Raw genomic sequence first — 23430 nt, forward strand, 5'->3', positions numbered from 1 at the left:
GGACACCTCCCACTAGAGTAAGTTGCTCAAGGCCTCATCCAACCTGGCCTTAAACACCTCCAGGTGCCACAACCCCCCTGGGCAACCCATTCCAGTGTCTCACCACCCTCACTGTAAAGAACTTCCTCCTAACATCCAGTCTAAATCTCCCCTCTGCCAGTTTAAACCCATTACTCCTCCTCCTGTCATTACAAGACCCTGTCAATAGTCCCTCTCCAGCCTTCCTGCAAGTCCATATCCCTACTCTACAAGGTTCACCCTTGAACCATATCTTCAGGCACCACATCCAAATGACTTTTAGACACATCCAAGATTGGTGACTCTACCACCTCCTTGGGCAGCTCATTCCAGCTCCTGACCACTCTTGCTAGGAAAAATTGTTTCCTAACTTCCAGCCTAAACCCACTCAGTGGCAGCTTGAAGCCATTCCCTCTTGTTCTATCACTAATTACCTGTGAGAAGAGACCAGCAGCAGCCTCTCCACAACATCCTTTCAGGTGCAGAACCCTGCACTTGGCCTTGTTCAATCTCATCCCATTGGCCTCTGCCCACCCATCCAGCCTGGCCAGGTCCCTCTGCAGGGCTCTCCTACACTCCAGCAGCTCCACACCTGCTCCTAGCTTGGTGTCATCTGCAGACTTACTGATGCTGGACTCAACCCTGTGGTCCAGATCAGCACTAAAGATATTGAACAGGACTGTGCCCAGCACTGATCCCTGGAGCACAGCACTAGTGCCAGCTGCCAACTGGATGTGGCACCATTCACCACCACTCTCTGGGCCTGGCCTTGCAGCCAGTTCTTGACCCATATCAGAGTGAATCTACCCAAGCCACGAGCTGCCAGCTGTGCCAGGAGCTTGTTGTGGCAGCTGGTGTCAAACGTTAGAGATGTAAAAGGGAAGACACAGCTCAGTTCTGGTGCTGGGATAAAGATCTGGGTTTCCTCCAGCATATGGGAATGGCCAAGAAACATGAGCCACTGCAACACAGGAGAGAGTGGAAGATGCCACCCCTGAACAATGCCCATCATTGGCAAGTCACTGGCATATTGTTTCTCTGAGAGCCTCCATCCCTGGAGGGACTGAAAAGCTTTGCAGATGTGGTGCTGATGGACATGGTTTAGTAGTGGACTTGGCAGTGCTGGGCTACTACTTGGACTTAATGATCTTAAAGGTCTCTTCCAATCTAAATATTCTATGATTCTGTGAGTCAGGAGCTCTCAGATCTCTTTCCAAACCCATGACAAGCAAAGAAACTCTTCCTGCATCCTTTTCTGCAGCTCCCAGTCCTCTGCCAGCTTTGCAACTTACTGCTGCTCACTTGTGGTCCTCAGTGGCTGACACCAGGTGGTTAGAGAGACTTTTAGCCTCAGAATCAGAATTTGTCATGGCTCAGGACAGGATGAAGAACTGAAAACATCACTAAACAACAAGGATCAGGCTACCTGTGGGGTTATCCACTATGGCTGTGGGCTAGTCCACATCTTTGGAATCAAAACCTTGGAGTCAGTGCTGGAAAGCTCTGTGTGTGTGTGTGTGATGTGTGTTCAGAGAAGATAAATGCCTTCAAGAAAGAGAACTGGAGAATGATAACAGACTGGATGATCTTGGAGGTCTCTTCCAATCTGGTTGATTCTAAGAGGCCCAGGCACCAGTTTGGACCAGTTTACATTTTGCTCAATTCTATCTTGGAACAGAAGTCCTCCAATTCTATCTTGGAACAGAAGTCCTCCAATTCTATCTTGGAACCGAAGTCCCCCAAGCCTGCCTATGACTCTTGCTTAACTGGTGAGCCAGTGAACATCATGCAGAAGTCACCACACAACAGACAGGTCTTGGTGGGCTGGGATAATGTCAGCTTCAAAAGCAAAGCAAAGCCAGACTTGGTCAGGACAGAAAAAAAATAAACCAAAGCAGAGCTTAAAAAACAAGAAGAAGAAGAAAGAGAAGGAAATCAAACCCAACCCAAAAGGCAACAAACGAAACCCAGAACAATTCTGAATGGAGCCACTGCCTCGGCAGCCTCTTTGCAGAATAGATGGAGTGGGTTAGCCCTCACCTCAGGTCAGACCTTTCCCAGGAGCTGAGCAGAGATAAATGATGGTGCACACCAGTTGCAAACAGTGGGCACCTATTCCAGGAATCCCAAAATAAGCAATGACCAGGAAATACTGGGAATAAAGCTCGGCTCATTTGCGACGGCGAGACAGAGATACCCTTAATGGTGCTGTGGTTTGGAGCACACTGCTGAATAAAGCCAGAAGATCTGCTGGACAAAGCTCCTGTCTTTTACTGGAAAAACCAAGCCATTTGTCAGGAGAGATTGGGAGCCAGATTTATGGATGGCAAAGAATGATCCTCCTTGTGTAGGTTGAGCAACAGAAATATACAGGTCACTCCTTATCTATTTTTCTTCCACAGGGTGTTGGTTTTGCCCATTTTTTCCCCACTAGTTAGCTCAATTCTATCTCCTTGCCTGTTTCTTAGGAGCAGGGACATGTAGAATCATAGAATCATAGAATCAAGCAGGTTGGAAGAGACCTCCAAGATCATCCAGTCCAACCTAGCACCCAGCCCTATCCAATCAACCAGACCATGGCACTAAGTGCCTCAGCCAGGCTTTGCTTGAAGACCTCCAGGGACAGTGCCTCCACCACCTCCCTGGGCAGCCCATTCCAATGCCAATCACTCTCTCTGACAACAACTTCCTCCTAACATCCAGCCTAGACTTTCCCCATCACAACTTGAGACTGTCCCCCCTTGTTCTATTGCTGGTTACCTGGGAGAAGAGGCCACCCCCCACCTTCAGGGAGTTGTAGACAGTAATAAGATCACCCCTGAGCCTCCTCTTCTCCAGGCTAAACAGGCCCAGCTCCCTCAGCCTCTCCTCATAGGATTTGTGTTCCAGGCCCCTCACCAGCTTTGTTGCCCTTCTCTGGACATGTTCCAGCACCTCAACATCTCTCTTGAATTGAGGAGCCCAGAACTGGACACAGCACTCAAGGTGTGGCCTGAGCAGTGCTGAGTACAGGGGCAGAAGAACTTCCCTTGTCCTACTGGCCACACTGCTCCTGAGCCAGCCCAGGATGCCATTGGCTCTCTTGGCCACCTGGGCACACTGCTGGCTCATCTTCAGCTTACTATCTCCCAGCACCCCCAGGTCCCTTTCCTCCTGGCTGCTCTCCAGCCACTCAGTCCCCAGCCTGTAGTGCTGCTTGGGGTTGTTGTGGCCAAAGTGCAGAACCCTGCACTTGGCCTTGTTCAATCTCATCCCATTGGCCTCTGCCCACCCATCCAGCCTGTCCAGGTCCCTCTGCAGGGCTCTCCTACCTTCCAACAGCTCCACACCTGCTCCTAGCTTGGTGTCATCTGCAAACTTACTGATGCTGGACTCAATCCCCTCGTCCAGATCATCAATAAAGATATTGAACAGGACTGGGCCCAGCACTGATCCTTGGGGAACACCACTCGTGCCAGCTGCCAACTGCATGTGGCACCATGTAGGTGGACATGAAAAAAAAACAACAAACATGCACCCTTTGATGCTTCCCAGCAATGATAAAGGAAATCAGGTCCTTTTGGGATATATTGTTGGAGTTAAAACAAAGGTGTCCAGCCCTGTGAGGAGAAGCTGAGGGAGCTGGGGGTGTGCAGGTTGGAGAAGAGGAGGCTCGGGGGAGACCTCTTTGCTCTCTACAACAATCCAAAAGGAGATTTTAGCCAGGTGTGATTAGCCTCTTCTGCCAGGCACTCAGGGACAGAACAAGGACACAGTCTCAAGCTGTGCCAGGGCAGGTTTAGGCTGGATGTTAGGAAGAAGTTCTTCACAGTGAGAGTGATTGGCATTGGAATGGGCTGCCCAGGGAGGTGGTGGAGTCCCCATCCCTGGAGGTGTTTGAGAGAAGGCTGCATCAGGCACTTAGTGCCATGGGTTAGTCAATTTGAAGAGTTAGGTGATAGGTTGGACTGGATGATCCTAGAGGTCTTTTTCAACCTGGTTAGTTCTGTGACCATCCCTGTGATTCTGTGATCATTTAGCAGACAGCTGCTGATCAGGAACTTCATTTGTCATAGAATCATAGAATAATCAGGGCTGAAGGGACCTCAAGGATCATCCAGTTCCAACCCCCATGCCACAAGCAAGGACACCTCACACTAGATCAGGTTGCTCAGAGCCACATCCAACCTGGCCTTAAGACCTCCAGGGATGGGCTTCATCTCCTGCTCAATCTCCCCTCTCCCAGCTCAATGCCATTGTCCCTCATCCTGGCACTCCAAGTCCTTGTCAAAAGTCCCTCCCCAGCTCTCCTGGAGCCCCTTTGGGCATTGGAAAGCTGCTGTAACATCTCCCTGGAGCCTTCTCTTCTCCAAGCTGAACAGCCCCAGGCAGGCTATCTTCTGTCCCACTGCTTGGACTCGATCATCCTAAATGTCTTTTCCAACCTGCTTAATTCTGTGATTCTGGGCACTTGGTGGGTTGAAAGTAAGATTGTGCTTGTTCTTCTCCTGCTTCTTTGTGCATCATGCTGAGAATAAGTCCTCTGATTAATTTCCTGTTCTTTAAGCCTATCTCAGATACCAAACTCAAAAGAACAGGCTATGCAAGGACAAAAGAGGCTCACCTGGTGTTCAGTTAGCCATGATGTGCTTCACAAAAGCTGGAAAGAAGAGAAAAAGAAGGATCATTCGTCAATGTCAGTGAACTCAATAAGGGCCTGGCTACCTCAGCTTGATTATTATTCAAATTCACTCCTCTTGCTTCCTCTGATTAATGAGGACCACATCACTTTTTAAAGAAGGTTGGAGATATTAGGTGCTGACTGCTTTGGAAGGCCTTAAGATAGAATGGAACAGAATAGAATAGAATCAACCATGTTGGAAGAGACCTCCAAGCTCAGCCAGTCCAACCTAGCACCCAGCCCTGCCCAAGCAACCAAACCATGGCACTAAGTGCCTCAGCCAGGCTTGGCTTCAACACCTCCAGCAAAAGCAACTCCACCACCTCCCTGGGCAGCCCATTCCAATGCCAATCACTCTCTCTGACAACAACTTCCTCCTAACATCCAGCCTAGACCTGCCCTGGCACAACTTCACACTCTGTCCCCTTCTGCTGCTGCTTGCCTGGGAGAAGAGCCCAACCCCACCTGGCTACAGCCTCCCTTTAGGGAGCTGTAGACAGCAATGAGCTCTGCCCTGAGCCTCCTCTTCTGCAGGCTGCACACCCCCAGCTCCTTCAGCCTCTCCTCATAACAATATATACATTAACTCTCTGTGTAGCCAGTAGGAATGACCAAACAGCTCAGCCAGTCCACAGCTTGCCCCAGGTGCCATACTGAACTGGCTTTCCAAAGCACATAGTCCTGAGAAGCTCTGAATCCTCATCTCTTAAGACTTGAAAGGTGTAGAATAGAATCAGTCAGGGTTGGAAGGGACCACAAGAAGCAGACAGTTCCAACACCACTGCCATGCCCAGGGACACCCTACCCTAGAGCAGGCTGCACACAGCCTCAGCCAGCCTGGCCTTAAACACCTCCAGCCATGGGGCCTCAACCACCTCCCTGGGCAACCCAGTCCAGCCTCTCACCACTCTCATGCTCAACAACTTCATCCTCACAGCCAGGCTGATTCTCCCTACCTCCAGCTTTGCTCCATTCCCCCCAGTCCTGGCACTCCCTGAGAGCCTAAAAAGTCCCTCCCCAGCTTTTCTGCCTCCCCCAGGACATCTGTGCTAAACCAAGGTAAGGGGTGGTGGTAGGATTGTGAGCTGTAGGTTGGACTTGATGATCTCAAAGGTCTCTTCCAACCTCAACAGCTGATTCTAATGGGCACTGGATGTGTCTTTAGAGTAAACCTCCAGCATCCAAGAAGGTCATCAAGTCTGCTGTTGTGACTGCCTGTCTCCAGTGAACTCAAGTTTACCAACAAAGGGAGCATTTATTTACTAACCCAAACAATAACTATGATTCTTAGGACACCAAAGGGGATGCTAAGGATAACAGAACCTGAATTGACCTAATATTTAGAGAAGGACACATCCTGCTTCAGATCTTCCATGGATTTTAATTTTCTCAGGATAAGTACAACAAAACCTTCCAGCACCCTGCTCAGACTGCTCAGACCTACCTTCGTAGTTGATACAGCCATTGGCATCTTCCTGACCAGCCATCAGCTTATCAACCTCCTCTTCAGTCAACCTCTCACCTGAGTGGAAGGCAAAATATCAGGTCATTACTTGAGCCCTTCTGTATGAATTCATGAAACAAGGTTCAAAGAACCAAAGAATACAACACTGAGTGAAAGAGAATCATAGAATCATAGAATCAAGCAGGTTGGAAAAGACCTCCAAGCTCAGCCAGTCCAACCTAGCACCCAGCCCTGTCCAGTCAACCAGACCATGGCACTAAGTGCCTCAGCCAGGCTTTGCTTAACACCTCCAGGCACAATGACTCCACCACCTCCCTGGGCAGCCCATTCCAATGCCAATCACTCTCTCTGACAACAACTTCCTAACAACATCCAGCCTAGACCTGCCCTGCCACAACTTCAGACTCTGTCCCCTTCTTCTGTTGCTGCTTGCCTGGGTGAAGAGACAAACCCCATCTGACTGCATCCTCCCTTCAGGTAGCTGCAGACAGCAATGAGCTCTGCCCTGAGCCTCCTCTTCTGCAGGCTGCACACCCCCAGCTCCCTCAGCCTCTCCTCACAGGGCTCTGCTCCAGGCCCCTCACCAGCCTTGCTGCCCTTCTCTGGACACCTTCCAGCACCTCAACATCTCTCTTGACTTGAGGAGCCCAGAACTGGACACAGCACTCCAGATGTGGCCTGAGCAGTGCTGAGTCCAAGGGAATCATAGAATCAAGCAGGTTGGAAGAGACCTCCAAGCTCATCCAGTCCAACCTAGCACCCAGCCCTATCTAGTCAACTAGACCATGGCACCAAGTGCCTCATCCAGAAGAGGAGGAGGCCTTCTCTTCAGTTTAATTTGTGGTGCTGACTGCTGGGAAACTCTACTTTTGTACTTGCCTAAGGAGAAAATTCAATCTGAAAACCAGAAAGACAGAAGAAATTTGGAAACCCACACAATATCATGTTCTGCTAAGAATAAGCTTCCTCTAAGTGCCAAATCTTGAAGGCTTTATTCAGTTTTTAACCAAATCTTCCCTAGGAAACTCTGTAGAGTCACCATCTGGTTTGTCACTGAGGTTCAGGAAGATTCCAAGGTCAAATTTCTGTGGTCAAATTAAATTCTCTTGAATTCAATTACCTACTTGGTAGGTGCCTGTTTGCTTGCTGGGTTTTAGCATGGAGGAAAAAAAGACTGAGGGGAGATCTCATTGCTCTTTACAACTACTGGAGGTGTTTCAGGCCAGGCTGAATGAGGCTGTGGGCAGCTTGATCTATGTCCCTGCCCATGGCAAGGGGATTGGAACTGGATGATCCTTGTGATCACTTCCAACTCTGCCTGATTCTATGAGTCTACCTGAAAGGAGGTGGTAGTGAGGTGGGAGTTGGTCTCTTCTCTCAAGTAACTAATGGCATGACAAAAGGAAACAGATTCAAGCTGCAGCCAGGAAGGTTTAGGCTGGATGTGAGGGAGAATTTCTTTTCCTGAAAGAGTGGTCAGACACTGGAACAGGCTGTCCAGGGAGGTGGTGGAGAAGAGAGGAAAAGAAAATAAGCAAAAAGAAAAGAGAAAAGAGAAAAGAACAGAAAAGAAGACAAGAACAGACAAGAACAGACAAGAACAGACAAGAACAGACAAGAAAAGACAAGACAAGACAAGACAAGACAAGACAAGACAAGACAAGACAAGACAAGAAAAGAAAAGAAAAGAAAAGAAAAGAAAAGAAAAGAAAAGAAAAGAAAAGAAAAGAGAGAAGAGAAAAGAAAAGAAAGAAAAGAAAAGAAAAGAAAAGAAAAGAAAAGAAAAGAAAAGAAAAGAAAAGAAAAGAAAAGAAAAGAAAAGAAAAGAAAAGAAAAGAAAAGAAAAGAAAAGAAAAGAAAAGAAAAGAAAAGAAAAGAAAAGAAAAGAAAAGAAAAGAAAAGAAAAGAAAAGAAAAGAAAAGAAAAGAAAAAGGAAAAGAAAAGAAAAAGGAAAAGAAAAGAAAAGAAGGAAAGGAAAGGAAGGGAAAGGAAAGGAAAGGAAGGGAAAGGAAAGGAAAGGAAAGGAAAGGAAAGGAAAGGAAAGGAAAGGAAAGGAAAGGAAAGGAAAGGAAAGGAAAGGAAAGGAAAGGAAAGGAAAGGAAAGGAAAGGAAAGGAAAGGAAAGGAAAGGAAAGGAAAGGAAAGGAAAGGAAAGGAAAGGAAAGGAAAGGAAAGGAAAGGAAAGGAAAGGAAAGGAAAGGAAAGGAAAGGAAAGGAAAGGAAAGGAAAGGAAAGGAAAGGAAAGGAAAGGAAAGGAAAGATAAAAAGAAAAGAAAAGAGAAAAAGAAAAGGAAAAGAAAAAGGAAAAGAGAAGAAGATCTGAAAAGAAACTAAAAGAAACAAAAAAAAAGGAAAGAGAAAGGAGAAGAGAAGGGAAGGGACTAAAATAAAATAATAAACTGCCTTGAGTGTGCAGGTCTTCCCTGAACCTCCTTTGCTCCTGGCTAATCAACCCTCAACCTCTCCTGACAGCACTCATGCTCTAGATATCATTGAAGTCACTAATGAAGAAGTAATCATTAATGAGGTCATTAACAAAGGACTTTTTTTTTCCCCTGTTGTTATGTCTGAGGACAAGCTGAAGTCCTGCCCAATCATTTTCTCCATGATGGTTACCCCCCCCAAAAAAATGATACAAGCTGTATGGGAAAGACCTCAGTGATGAGACTGCTTGAGGAAAGAGTCACCTTACCCAGCGTAGCCAATACGTGGCGCAGCTCAGCCCCCATCACTGTTCCGTTTCCCTCCTTGTCAAACACTCGTAGACCCTCCACAAAGTCCTCATAGGTGCCTGTGTCTTTTGTCTTGGCAATATGCTGGAGCATGGGCAGGAAAGTCTCAAAGTCAATCATCTTGGAGGTCATTTCTATGGAGACATAGATGGAAATGAAAGTCATAATCATAGAATCATAATCATAGAATCATAATCATAGAATCATAAAATCCACCAGGTTGGAAGAGACCTCCAAGATCATCCAGGCCAGCCTAGCACCCAGCCCTAGGACTAGACACAGTGTGTTTATCACGGGTAGGTGATAAGAGCTATGGCAGTAAATGCCAGCTAAAGGGGAGCTAAGAGCAGGGAAATATCACAACTACAGATAGAAGAATGCATAGAGCGGGACAGAGGGCTGGCAGCAAGAGAAATAGGAGGGTTTGGTAGGAAGGTAGGTATGTAGTTGGATGGGTGGATGGATGGATGGATAGATAGATAGATAGATAGATAGATAGATATAGATAGATAGATAGATAGATAGATAGATAGATAGATAGATAGATAGATAGATAGGCACATTGGTAGGAAGATAGGCAGATATATAGGCACATAGGTAGGAAGATAGGCACATAGGTAGGTACATAGGTAGGTAGGTAGGTACATAGGTAGATAGGTGCATAGGTAGGAAGAGAGGCAGATAGATAGGCACATAGGTAGGAAGATAGGCACATATATAGGTACATAGGTAGGTAGGTACATAGGTAGATAGGTGCATAGGTAGGAAGATAGGCAGATAGATAGGCACATAGGTAGGAAGATAGGCACATATATAGGTACATAGGTAGGTAGGTACATAGGTAGATAGGTGCATAGGTAGGAAGATAGGCAGATAGATAGGCACATAGGTAGGAAGATAGGCACATACGTAGGTACATAGGTAGGTGGGTAGGTACATAGGTAGATGGGTGCATAGATAGGAAGATAGGCAGATAGATAGGCACATAGGTAGGAATATAGGCACATAGGTAGGTACATAGGTAGATAGGCACACAGGTAGATAAGTAGGAAGGTAGGTAGGTATGTACATAGGTAGATAGGTGCATAGGTAGGTAGGTACATAGGTAGATAGGTGCATAGGTAGGTAGGTAGGTACATAGGTAGATAGATAGGCACATAGGTAGGTAGGCAAGTACACAGGTAGACAGGCACACAGGTAGATAAGTAGGAAGGTAGGTACATAGGTAGATAGATAGGCATATAGGTAGGTACATAGGTAGATAGGCACACAGGTAGATAGGCAGGAAGGTGGGTAGGTACATAGGTAGATAGATAGGCACATATGTAGGTAGGTAGGTAGGTATGTACATAGGTAGACAGGCACACAGGTAGATAGGCAGGAAGGTAGGTAGGTACATAGGTAGATAGATAGGCACATAGGTAGGTACATAGGTAGATAGGCACACAGGTAGATAAGTAGGAAGGTAGGTAGGTACATAGGTAGATAGATAGGCACATAGGTAGGTACATAGGTAGATAGGCACACAGGTAGATAGGCAGGAAGGTGGGTAGGTACATAGGTAGATAGATAGGCACATATGTAGGTAGGTAGGTATGTACATAGGTAGACAGGCACACAGGTAGATAGGCAGGAAGGTAGGTAGGTACATAGGTAGATAGATAGGCACATAGGTAGGTACATAGGTAGATAGGCACACAGGTAGATAAGTAGGAAGGTAGGTAGGTACATAGGTAGATAGATAGGCACATAGGTAGGTACATAGGTAGATAGGCACACAGGTAGATAGGCAGGAAGGTAGGTAGGTACACAGGTAGATAGATAGGCACATAGGTAGGTACATAGGTAGATAGGCACACAGGTAGATAGGCAGGAAGGTGGGTAGGTACATAGGTAGATAGATAGGCACATAGGTAGGTAGGTACATAGGTAGATAGGCAGGAAGGTGGGTAGGTACATAGGTAGATAGATAGGCACATAGGTAGGTAGGTACATAGGTAGATAGGCAGGAAGGTGGGTAGGTACATAGGTAGATAGACAGGCACATAGGTAGGAAGGTAAGTAGGCACATAAGTAGGTAGATAAATAGGAAGAGAGAGAGGAGGGAGAGAGAGAAGGAGATAGATAGATAGATAGATAGATAGATAGATAGATAGATAGATAGATAGATAGATAGATAGATAGGCAGGTAGGCAGGCAGACAGGCACACAGGCAGACAGGCACATAGGTAGGAAGGCAGACACATAGATAGGTGGATAAATAGGAAGAGAGAGGAGGAGGGAGAGAAAGAAGAAGGGAGATGGGTAGGTAGGAGGTAGGCAGAAGCTCCAGCACTCTCACAGTAGTTAGTCTTCATCTTCAGGCGGAACCTCTTGGGTTCCAGTTTGTGGGCACCACCGACAAGAGTCTGGCCCCAACCTCTTGCCCCCTACCCTTTAGCTCTTACTGAGCACTGAGAAGATGCCCTCTCAGGTTGCTTTTCTCAACACCCCCAGGTTCCTCAGCCTCTCCTCCTGACAGAGATGTTGAGTGCTGCAGGGTGATATTGCTCCGATCATTACAGACCTCCTAACACAGACTTTTGCACAACAAGCTGTGTCCTTGCAATCAGCCCCTCCCTTTGTTTCCTTGGATGTCTCCAAAATGTCTGTTTGTTTAGCAACCACATGTGAAGACCTGTCATCAAAGCAGCTTTCAAAGGCCAAAACTTGTCACTGCAAAACGCATTGACGCACAGCATCACCAAATTAAGTCACTCTCCTGAATTCGAGGCAATTATATTGACTGCAAGATCACTTCTCTGCTAGTGTTCTGCAGAGGCTGTTCCATACCCTTTGTTATTCCACAATTCATCTCTTCCATCAAAAACTGGAGACTTCAGCTGCTTCACAAATAGTTCCTGGAGTGATCTTTCTCGAAACAAACTCGGGGGAGGACACCAACCTTCTGGTTTGGGTCTGCCGAGCAGCTTCATGACCTCAGCCTGGGTTGGGTTTTGTCCCAGAGCTCTCAAGACATCCCCACATTGTGCATATGTGATTTTCATCTCGGATTTAGGAGTCCTGTCGAAGAGGGAGAATGCTTCCTTAAATTCTGGAAGACAAGAAGATGAAAACAAATGCATGTCATGGTCCAGAATCCCAGCACGGTGAGGGTTGGGAGTGATTTCTGGGTATCATCCAGGCCACCACCCCTGCTAAAGCAGGGGCACCCACAGCAGCTTGCCCAGCAGCACAATGGCCAGGGAGGGGGTTGGAATCTCTCCACACAAAGAGACTCCACAACCTCTCTGGGCAGCCTAGGACAGGGCTCCAGCACCCTCACATCATGAAGTTTCTCCTCCTGTTCAGATGCAACTTCCTGGGTTCAAGTTTGCACCTATTGCCCCTTGCCCTGTCTCTGGGTACCACTGACAAGAGTCTGACCCCAGCCTCTTGCCTCCCACCCTTTAGCTCTTATTGAGCATTGAGAAGATCCCCTCTGGGTCTGCTCTTCTCCAAGCTAAACAGTCCCAGGGCTCTCTGCCTTTCCTCCTCACAGAGATGTTCCAGCACCCTCAGCATCTTCAGAGCTTCCACTGGACTCTCTCCAGTAGATTCCAGTCTCTGTTGAACTGGGGAGCCCAGAATTGGACTCACTTCTCCAGGCTCAGCCTAGGACAGAGTGAACTGGGGAGCCCAGAACTGGACTCACCTCTCCAGCCTCAGCCTAGGACAGAGTGAACTGGGGAGCCCAGAATTGGACTCACCTCTCCAGCCTCAGCCTAGGGCAGAGTGAACTGAACTCTCAGCCTTTCCTCCTCAAAGAGATGCTCCAGTCCCCTCAGCATCTTTGGAGGCTCCACTGAACTCCCCAGTAGTTCCCTGCCTCTTGAGCTGAGGATCCCAGAGCTGGACAGAGTACACCAGGTGAAGCCTCACTAGAGCACCCTCAGATCAAGCCAAAGCAAGGTTGGCCATTCCCCCTAACTAACTCTGCCTGAGCTTTTTACTTTGTAGCTTGAGAAGGAGTTTGATGAGCTGTGATGTTGCTGTTATCTGCAGCCTTTGTGTTCCTTCTCTCCTGTATTTTCCAATTCGGTCAGGGAATGGAACCAGAGAGGCCAAAATGGTCTTCTCCTGGGATTTCCATCCCAATTATGCATTGGGAATAGCAGGGATCTTTTTAGAGATGGTTGGCCTTGAGAGCTTGAGCTTTGCTTCTTCTCAGGAGCATTTGGGATGGCACAGTAGGAGTTTTGGTACAGTTAGATAGCTGGATGCTGTATTTGGCCATGGAGAGCACTGACACAGCCCACTGAGGGGAAGGAGCACCTCTATGAGGAGCTAACAAGATATGCCATGAGAAGCTTCATCAAACAGTCCACTGATGGAGGAGGATGACAGTGTACAGAAAACCACAGTCAGCCAATCAATTGCTGTATTCAATGGAGGCTCTAGAGCAATCCTCTGATCTTCCCTTTTAGTGTCATCCAGTTAAATTCCATTTGGACAAGTCAGGCTGGATTTGCCATGAGCTAAAGAAGCTAGGTCAGACCTCATGTGTGAAGATGCAATCACCCATTCCAGTTGTTTCTCATCTGTCTGCTTTCCTCTAGGTGCCCATGCAGGGCCCTTTCCCCCTGCAAGACAACTCCCCTCCACTATGTCCTTGAGAGCATGTTGTTAAGTCTGATCTTTTTTCCTGGCCTCCTTATTCCCCTTTCTTCTCCTTCACTTATTTGCCTCTCTCCTTCCTCCTTCTAGCATTGCTGGGTTTGCTCCTCCTCCTTTCTCCCTCCCTTCTCATTTTTGGCATTCCACTCATCCTTTCCTTACTCCCTTCCTCATCCAACACTACAAACAATGATGCATATCCTCATTTCGAACTAATTAACACTGCCCCTGTTTTCTTCTTGGCATTCTGCTCTTTGCTCTGTCTTTCTCTTGGATCTTTGCCTGTTCAGCTTCTAGTTGGAGCCCAACTCCCATGGCCAGCCCTCATTCCACCAGAGGGCAATAGTGGCTTTTCATGGTCTCCTCAGCAACTGTGCAAGGTAGCCAGGGTCCCACTCCCAGCTTTTTGCTTTCCTGGGGGTCTGAACAGCTGAGATGGATGAGAAACATCCCTACCTTTCTCAGCTGCCCATCCACCTTGCCTCCTCCCCAAGACCAACTGCTTGAGCATCCTTCATACCACTTCCTGAAGCTTCACCATTCATCATAGTTATGGAAACTTCTATTTCTCTCTTTCTCTCTCTCTCTCTCCCTTTTCCCTATTTGATTTTACTTCAAATCAGATGCAACATGCCTCTCTGTGGGTTTGGAAAACCTCTCTTTTGTCAGTGTACAGAAGCAACTTATTTTTAATGTCTTCATTTACATTTGCTGGCTCAACACAAGTTTCCAGCACAGCAAATGAAAGCAGCATGGCTCTGGTCTTCTTTGTCCTCCTGCTAGCCATTAAACCACTGGCAGCAGCAATGTGTATTTTCATGTGCCTAATTGCTACCTATCTTTCTAGCTTGTGTTCTTCTCTTCAGAGCAATTTAGGGAGGCTCAAAGAAGCCAGAAACCCAGCTTCATGAATACATATTGCCACAAACACACAATTTCACTCCTGCTTGTGGCAGCAGGACACGTGAGGATGGGTGTGTTACACATGGCTTCACTCACAGAGCATTCTTCTTCTTCTGGAAGGTTAAAATGATAATGGATTCTTGCAGGGGGAGACCTCACTGCTGTCTGCAGCTACCTGAAGGGAGGCTGTAGCCAGGTGGGGTTGGGCTCTGCTGCCAGGCAAGCGGCACCAGAAGAAGGGGACACAGCCTGAAGTCTGCAGGAGGTCTAGGCTGGATGTTGTTAGGAAGTTGTTGGCAGAGAGAGTGATTGGCATTGGAATGGGCTGCCCAGGGAGGTGGTGGAGTTGCTGTGCCTGGAGGTGTTGAAGCCAAGCCTGGATGAGGCACTTAGTGCCATGGTCTGATTGATTGGCCAGGGCTGGGTGCTAGGTTGTATTGGCTGAGCTTGGAGGTCTCTTCCAACCTGCTTGACTCTATGATTCTATGAAAAATGAACCTGGAGTTGGCAATCTCAGGAGCTTCAGAGGGTGAGGAAATACTGGGAAGGAGAGAATACATCCAGAGGATGTATTCTAGAGTTCTTGTGAGCCAGCTAGAAATCATAGGAAGTGGTTTGTGCTCTCTAACCTGTGCTTTTAACACAAGCTAAAAGTCCCAAGCACTGAAAGATCACATTCTGTGATTCTGTGCTCCACAAGGTGTTCAAGGCCAGGTTGGATGAGGCCTTGAGTGACCTGTTCTAGTGGGAGGTGTCCTTGCCCATGACAGGGGGTTGGAACTAGATGATCTTTTAGGTCTTCCAACCTAAACCATTCTATGATTCCATGAGATGCTGATTGTCCACTTCAGCTGGTGGCACACTTCTTGGGAACATTCTGCTGTGTGCAAACTGTTACAGAGAGGCAACTGTGGACAAGATGGTGCTGAGGGGCATGAGAGTTGTGAGAGCCTGGCATGGGTTGCCCAGAGAAGTGGTTGAGGCCCCATCCCTGGAGGTGTTTAAGGCCAGGCTGGATGAGGCTGTGGGCAGCCTGATGTAGGGTAGGGTGTCCCAGGCCATGGCAGGGGGGTTGGAACTGGCTGATCCCTTCCAACCCTGACTGATTCTATGATTCTATGTTTTAGGAGTGCACTTAGCAGTGCTGGGTTAAAGGTAGGACCAAAAAGGTGGTGGAATCACCAAGAAACATGTGGGCATGACACTTAGGGAGATGGTTTCATGACCATGGTGGTGTTGGGCTGATGTTTGGACTCAATGGACTTAGAGGTCTTTTCCAACCAATACAGTTCTATGATGCTATGATCACAGAATCATAGAACCAGCCAGGTTGGAAGAGACCTCCAGTCTCCTACTGGGCTGATTGTTAGACAAACATCCCACTTTTTCTCTGCACAGACCTTTTCCCATGCGCTGATCTACTTCTTAGAGCCAGTTCTCCCCAGGAGCAGAGAAACCAAGGCATAGAATCTTGGTGGGTCCCATTCAACCAACCCAATACATGAGCTAATGAGACATCCAGCTGTTGTGTGCTGCTCAAAGGTTTGTGGCTCAGAACTGGGCCTCTCCTACAGTTCTCCCAGGCTTTTGGGGCTGGAAAAGGAGCAGGTTCCCATAAATTAGCAGATGTCTCAGATCATATATTACTTTTGACCTGCTGTTAGAAAGCAGAAACTAAACCCATTAAGGTTGGGGGGGTGGGGGGAGGTGGAATCCCAAGGTGATTTTGGAAGCCTAATAGCTACAACATCATCACATTTGGTTCCAGCTCTGTAAATCCTTTCTTTTCTCTCTCTCCTCTCTGATTCAGCCTGATTGGATACTCTGTAACTTCTTCCTTTATTTTTCATCTAGTTATCCCACTTTCTGATGCCATCTCACATTGCCTCTACCAAGTCCTGCCAAGTGGTCCAAGACCAAAGCAAAATTCAACCAGATGTCCTACTCCAACTATCAATTACCCCTGGAAGTAAAAAAGCAGGCTGGTAGCTGAGGATAAAAAAAGAAGAGGGGGGGAGATGGGGGTGGGACACAGCTGCAGCAGTTGTGTTCCCAGGACTTTCATGCATGAGGTTTCAGTATCAGTTTCTTGGGGCTGGGACAAAGGCTTCAGCAACTAATGCTGATGTTTGGCTTTGAAAGAAGGACAAAACACAACAAAACAACCAAAACCTGCCACCATCATCATGATTTGCTGTGTTCTGGAGGGCTGTCTCAAAAGTGGAACACGTTAAATGCTGATGGAGTACAGAGAAAAGTTGCCAAACCCTCAGATTTTTCTCCTCAAGGGATTGATGTTTTGCAGTTAGCACATAGCTGAGCTGAGGGCTTGAAGGGGGTGCAGTACCTTGAGTGCTGTGTCCAGTTCTGGGCTCCACAAGTCAAGAGAGATGTTGAGGTGCTGGAAGGTGTCCAGAGAAGGGCAATGAAGATGGGGAGGGGCCTGGAGCACAGCCCTGTGAGGAGAGGCTGAGGGAGCTGGGGGTGTGCAGCCTGCAGAAGAGGAGGCTCAGGGCAGAGCTCATTGCTGTCTGCAGCTACCTGAAGGGAGGCTGTAGCCAGGTGGGGTTGGGCTCTGCTGCCAGGCAAGCAGCAACAGAAGAAGGGGGCAGAGTGTGAAGTTGTGTCAGGGCAGGTCTAGGCTGGCTGTTAGGAGGAAGTTGTTGTCAGAGAGAGTGATTGGCATTGGAATGGGCTGCCCAGGGAGGTGGTGGAGTTGCTGTGCCTGGAGGTGCTGAAGCCAAGGCTGGCTGAGGCACTTAGTGCCATGGTCTGGTTGATTGGGCAGGGCTGGGTGCTAGGTTGGCCTGGCTGAGCTTGGAGGTCTCTTCCAACCTGCTTGATTCTATGATTCAGGATGCTTCTTGGGCAGCAGATACCTTCTCTGACTCCACCACCTCTCACCTAAGCACAAGTCATGTGGGTGCAGGTATCCATGAGAGATGTTACTACAGAGTCTCATCTCACTGCTAATGACTTACAAGGGGTTCTCTAGGGGAAAAAAAACCCAAACCCATAGATATCTGTTCACTGAAAACTGTAATGCTAGAGTCTGTGCTGTGATTAGCTACTGATCCCCCCAGAACTGCTCAGCAAGGAATCCCTTTTCCTTTTCAGCCTTACTGGGATGGCAAGCAGCAAATGCAGCCAGCTAGAGGAGTCCTCAAGAATAAGATTGATTCTCTGATTCTATGATTGTTTTTTTGGGGGGGATGGGTTGTTTTCTTTTTGTTTGTTTGTTTGTTTTGGTGTTGGTTTTGGCCTCTTGGCAGAGAAGCTGCAGCTTTCTTTAATGAACTAATTATCTAATCTGCATGGTGCACAGTTCCCCTCTTCTTTCCTCTTAACCAGCAGAGGGTTTGGAGGAAGAATGAAGAAAGGAGCAAAGCCATTAATTAGACAACCTTCTCAGGAAGGCATCTTCATAGCCTCTGCTAGACTCTCTCCAGTACTTCCCTGTCTCTCTTGAACTGGGAAGCAAATTGCCTCTGCTAGACTCTCTCCAGCACTTCCCTGTCTCTCTTGAACTGGGAAGCAAATTGCCTCTGCTAGACTCTCTCCAGCACTTCCCTGTCTCTCTTGAACTGGGAAGCAAATTGCCTCTGCTAGACTCTCTCCAGCACTTCCCTGTCTCTCTTGAACTGGGAAGCAAATTGCCTCTACCAGAAATAGTGTGGCCAGCAGGACAGGGCAGAGACTGTCCCCTGGGACTGAGCTCTGGTGAGGCCATATCTCAAAACCTGGTGTCAGGACATTGAGGGGCTGGAGTAAGTCTAGAGAAGGGCAACAAAGCTGGTGAAGGGTCTGGAGAAGAGGGCTGGTGAGGAGCAGCTGAGGGAGCTGGGGTTGAAAAGCCTGGAAGTTGAGGGGAGACCTCATTGCTCTCTGCAACTACCTGAAGGGAGGTTGGAGGCAGGTGAGAGGTGGTCTCTTCTCTCAAGTATCAAGACGTAGGACAAAAGGAAATGTCCTCTTGTGGTGCCAGGGGAGGTTTAGCTTAGGCATGAGGAAAAAATTCTTTGCTGCAAGGGTGGTCAGGCATTGGCACAGGCTGCCCAGGGAGGTGGTGCAGTGACCACCCCTGGAGGTGCTCAAGGCATGTGTGGACTTTGGGACATGGTTTGATGGCCATGGTGGTGTTACATGCATGGTTGGACTCAATGATCTTAATGATCTTTTCCAGCCCACATGATCCTGTGGTTCTATGATTCAATCCCTCACCCATGTTCCCCCCACCCCAGCACCTCCCAGTGATGATATTTGCTGTGTAGAGAAGAGAAACTCATCTTCCTCACCTTCAATCTGATCAGGAGTGAATTCAACCTGGAAGAGACAAAGAATAAAAGCCAGAAAATAAGCAACTAAATAAGATGAGCACTGAGTTAGTCTCTGTGTTATGGCTCTGGGTGTTTCTGAGGCCCATGAAAGGGGTTTCCAAGTATCTTCTGGGGACATCTTCCTCCTCTTTCTGACTTAAGAGAAGGAAGAATCACAAAGCATCTGGTGAATTTGGAAGTTAGGGCTGCTGAAAATCAGGACACTCTTTCTGGATGTGATGGTTTGGGAGTTACCCACCCCCCTCACACACAATGAAATCACCCAGACTAAACTCAGCTGGCTGGAAGTTAAGGAATGAAGCTTTATTTTCACAGCTTAGCACAAGAGACAAGCAGATAGTTATGGTATCTACAGCTATAGACAGGAATAGACAAGTTAAAGGTAACACAGAAACACAACAGCCCTCCCAGGAACCAGAGTCCCCAGGAGGGGCTCCCAACCACCCTTCCACCTTCTGCCCACCCCTCTACCTTATCCCAGAGTCTGCATTACATACAAGATGAGCTCGGAGGATCAGCAAGTTTGAGCTTGAATGTCTCCAGGGATGGGACCTCAAGCTCAAGCCCCCAAATTGGCTTTAGACCAGCAGAAGTGAACAGCTGAGAGGCTTTAGCTCTCTGCATGAGAAGAGGATGAGTGATGCTCTCCTTTTCACTGAATGCTTGCATCAGTTCTACAACGATGACAAAAGCAGTGAGGGTCACTAGCCCAGGTCTAGGTGTCCTTTTCTCATCCCAGAGAGCAGGAGCTGCTCCTTTGACAGACTGCATGCCAGGAGGGACTGGATGACTGCAAATTCCCACAGCTGGACCAAAGGGAAGGTCTGAGCCAAAGGGCTGAGTGTGCCTCATCCCTACCCATGGCCCTTGTGAAAACACCACCCCGAGCTGAAGGGCCACGCAGGGTGGCTGGCAAGGGGGTGGCAGAGAGTTTTACCACCCAGGCACAGCTTCCTCTCAGGAAAGGTGGAGAGATGTGTGGGTGGTGGCTGAGGCTATTTTCTCCCCTCTCAGCACAGACCACCGTGGAGCTGGAGGGAAAGGCGAGTCATCATTTACCCGGCCACAAGCTGTCATTGGAGATGGAAGGAGCAAATCCTGGGTTATGTTTAGACCAAAGGTGGCTGAGGTTCTGTTCTCCCTCCCCTCGTGAAGCATACAAAGCTAAAGCTATCTCCTTGTAGCAAGAGCAAAGGTGGAGCTGTCCATGAAGACAGCAAAGTCCCTGCCCCAGAGAACTTCTGCTGCTGCTCCACTACAAAGGGCATACTAGAAATGGAGTCCCAGAGTCCTGCTTGCTGCTCAGGTGCACTCCTGTCCCCAGGAACACACACTGCTGCCCACCAGCATCACCCCACACTTCAGTAGGCTCAGTCAACAGAGCAGCACTTGTCACCCAAAGCTGGAGGCTGACAAACCTACTCGCACATTGATGTCACTTTGCTTTCCTAGAGATGGCTTTAGTGGCTCCAGTTCATAGAAGCATGGAATGGTTTGGGTTGGCAGAAACAACCCAAGCTCATCTAATCCAACCCCCCTGCAGTCACCAGGGACAGCTGCAACTAGAGCAGGGTGCTCAGAGCCCCAAACAACCTGACCTGGAATAGATCCAGCAATGGGAATATTTACCACTTCTCTGGGCAGGGTCTCACCACCCTCAGCATAAACAGTTTCTTCCCTCTCTCCAGTCTGAATTTGCCTCTTTCAGTTCAAACCATCACCCCATGTCCTGTCACAGCAGGCTCTGCTCAGATGTCTGTCCCCAGCTTTCTGATTGTCCTCTTGAAGCACTGAACAGGCACCAGAATTTCTCCCTGGAGCTTTCTCTTCTCCAGGCTGAACAAGCCCAACTCTCTCAGCTTCCAGCCCTCCCAGCATTGCTGTGGCCTCCTCTGGCCCTGCTCCAACAGGTTCCTGTCTTTTTTGTGCTGAGGACTTCTGAGAGGTCTCAGCAGAAGGGCAGAACCCACTCCCTCCACCTTCTGGCCACACAGTCCCTTGGAAGTAGACTGGGATGGTTTCCCTTGGAGTTTGTTTGCAGTACTCAGACACTTCAGAAGGATTGAGCTTCTTCTGGAATTTCTTCTGCTGGCAAAGGAGGTTTGATGCCAAGGACAGTCCTATGAGTGCCAAGCACCCAGAGCACCAAGGCTCCTGGTGGTGAAGATGCTGAAGGTCAATCTCTTTCCACTTGTCTCTTACCCTAGACTGTGCCAGGTGTGCTAGGGGAGGTTTAGGTTGGACAGGAGGAACAATTTCTTTGCTGCAAAAGCAAGTGGTCAGGCATTGGAACAGGCTGCCCAGGGAAGTGGTGGAGTCACCATCCCTGGAGGTGTTCAAGAAACCTGTGGACATGGCACTTTGAGATGCTGCAGCCCTCTGAGCATCCTCGTGGCCCTTCTCTGGATATGCTTCAGCATCTCCACATCCCTTTTGTCACAAGGGCTCCAGAACTGGATGCAGTACTCCAGGTGGCCAAGCCTCATACAGCTCCATTCTTTCCTGTTATTTGCTCATCACTTCTGATCTCTCATCTGCTCTACCTTTTGAAGCTCTTTTGGTACATCTACATTTAGCTCCCAGGGTTGCCTTGAGGACTTCCTTCTTCATTTCTACTCAGTTCATGGCCTGACCAGAGGGAAGACACTGCACAACCTACAGACACTTCACTACTATAGCAGCTGTGACCCCTGGCAGTGCAAGCTCCATCTGGTCTTCATGGGAAACAGCTGAAATACCACACTGGCAGAGTAGAAACCCAACATGAAACTCTGCTGAGACACTCTGTGTGCTAGTTTGAAGCTAGCTAAAATGTTTTGGTGAGAAGGATTAGATCACAGGCAGTGAAAGAGAAGCAGGGTGATGTCTACTTCACTCATAGGCTTGCTGAGAGGTGTAAGAACAAGAATGCAAACATAGATAAGGCACTTTTTCTTCTACCTAGGAGCTCTGAGCTGCATTCCTCTCTAGCCTCTCTTCTGTCTCTCTGGTTAATCCACTTTGCTTCCTAATTCCCTGACCAAACCTCCATTCTTCCTTAGGACTGGACTAAGATTGAGAGGGGTGGGAGAAGGTGGAAGGGCAGTTGGGAGCCCCTCCTGGGGGACTCAGGTTTCTGGGAGGGCTGCTGTGTTTCTGTATTACCTTTTACCTTGTCTATTGCTGTCTATAACTGTCCATACTGTAACTCTCTGCTTATCTGTTGTGCTAAGCTGTAAATATAAGCTTCATTCAATTCCCAGAGCTGGCTGAGTCTGCTCTGGGTGATTTCCAAAGTGTGGGGAGGGGGTGGGTAGCATCCAAACCACCACACTGCATCTTCAGTTTTGTCTTTTGGCCCTCAAAGATTTCAGAAGAAGAATTATCTCAAGTTGGTTGGAAACAAGAAGTCATTTTGGAGTGGCAGAACTTATGTTCAGTCAAGCTGAGATGAAAATCGTTGTCCCTTTGCAGTACCTACTCTACTGATAAGGGAAGATAGAAATCAACTGCCAGCTTCAGCTGCACTGATGTACTTCAAGATCAGGCAAGCAGGGCAAAGCCTTTGTGAAGGTCTCACAGAGGATGCTGCTGGGCAAGAAAATAGAGAAGCATTTTTCTTCTCCAGCCTACGCTAGTTTCCATCAAGAGATGATCAGCTTCAGTCTTGCTTTGGTCTGGGTTTCCTGCAAGTTGCAGCAGAGTGGTACCGCTGCTGCTGCTTTCACTTCATCAGGCTTCATTATAGAATCAGGCAGGGTTGGAAGGGACCACAAGGATCATCTAGTTCCAAGCCCTCTGCCATGCCCAGGGACACTACCCTAGAGCAGGCTGCACACAGCCTCATCCAACCTGACCTTAAACACCTCCAGGGATGGAGCCACAACCACCTCCCTGGGCAACCCATTCCAGCCTCTCACCACTCTCATGCTCAACAACTTCCTCCTCACAGCCACTCTGACCCTACCCATCATGGCTAAGCCTGGGTAAGGTCTGCCATGTTGTGGCTTTTGAGTCACCTGCAAAAGCCTTGTGTGAAGAAGTGGTGTCTGGGGGCAGGCTCAAGAAGCACTGCTTTGGCTCTCAGACACTCCCTGTGGAGATAGAGCTGCTGGGGGCACCTCAGTGGAGACAGAGCTGGAGAGGGTGGGAGCTGAGGTAGGTGCCCAGCACTAAAGGTTGAGGGGTAGGGAATGATTGGAGAAGGAGCTTTGAGGAATCACATAATCACAGAATGGTAGGGGGTGAAATGTTAGAGGAACCACCCTCAACTTGCTGGTCACACCTTTTAATGCTTTCCAGGAGACCATTGGTCCTCTTGGCCAAGAGGGCACATTGCTGGCTCATGGGGACCTTGTGCTCCACCAGCACTTCTGATGCCTTCTCCAGAGAGCTGCTTTCCAGCAGGTCAGTCCCTCATCTGTACTGGTGCAGGGAGTTATTCCTTCTGAGGTGCAGGACTCTACACTTGCTCTTGTTGAACTTTGGAGGTGCATTCCCCAAGGAAAGAGAAGAGGAGGCTCAGGGGTGACCTTATTGCTGTCTACAACTACCTGAGGGGTGGTTGTGGCCAGGAGGAGGTTGCTCTCTTCTCTCAGGTGGCCAGCACCAGAACAAGAGGACACAGCCTCAAGCTATGCCAGGGGAAATTTAGGCTGGAGGTGAGGAGAAAGTTCTTCCC

The 23430-nt window shown here is 48.3% G+C and overlaps 1 protein-coding gene across 1 annotated transcript in view; it reads right to left on the reverse strand.

Annotated features, from left to right (window-relative positions):
- Positions 1-4628: 4628 nt before the first annotated feature.
- MYL3 (myosin light chain 3) overlaps positions 4629-23430 on the reverse strand; it is a 35180-nt gene continuing 16378 nt past the window's right edge. Inside the window, exons 2-6 of the mRNA XM_064162935.1 lie at positions 18729-18756; positions 11819-11968; positions 8835-9008; positions 6123-6200; positions 4629-4657 (exon numbers count right to left, since the gene is read on the reverse strand). Coding sequence (XP_064019005.1) covers positions 4629-4657; positions 6123-6200; positions 8835-9008; positions 11819-11968; positions 18729-18756 — 459 coding nt within the window. The remainder of the gene's footprint in view (positions 4658-6122; positions 6201-8834; positions 9009-11818; positions 11969-18728; positions 18757-23430) is intronic.

Source organism: Pogoniulus pusillus, chromosome 23, assembly GCF_015220805.1.
Source record: "Pogoniulus pusillus isolate bPogPus1 chromosome 23, bPogPus1.pri, whole genome shotgun sequence".
Classification (NCBI taxonomy): domain Eukaryota; kingdom Metazoa; phylum Chordata; class Aves; order Piciformes; family Lybiidae; genus Pogoniulus; species Pogoniulus pusillus.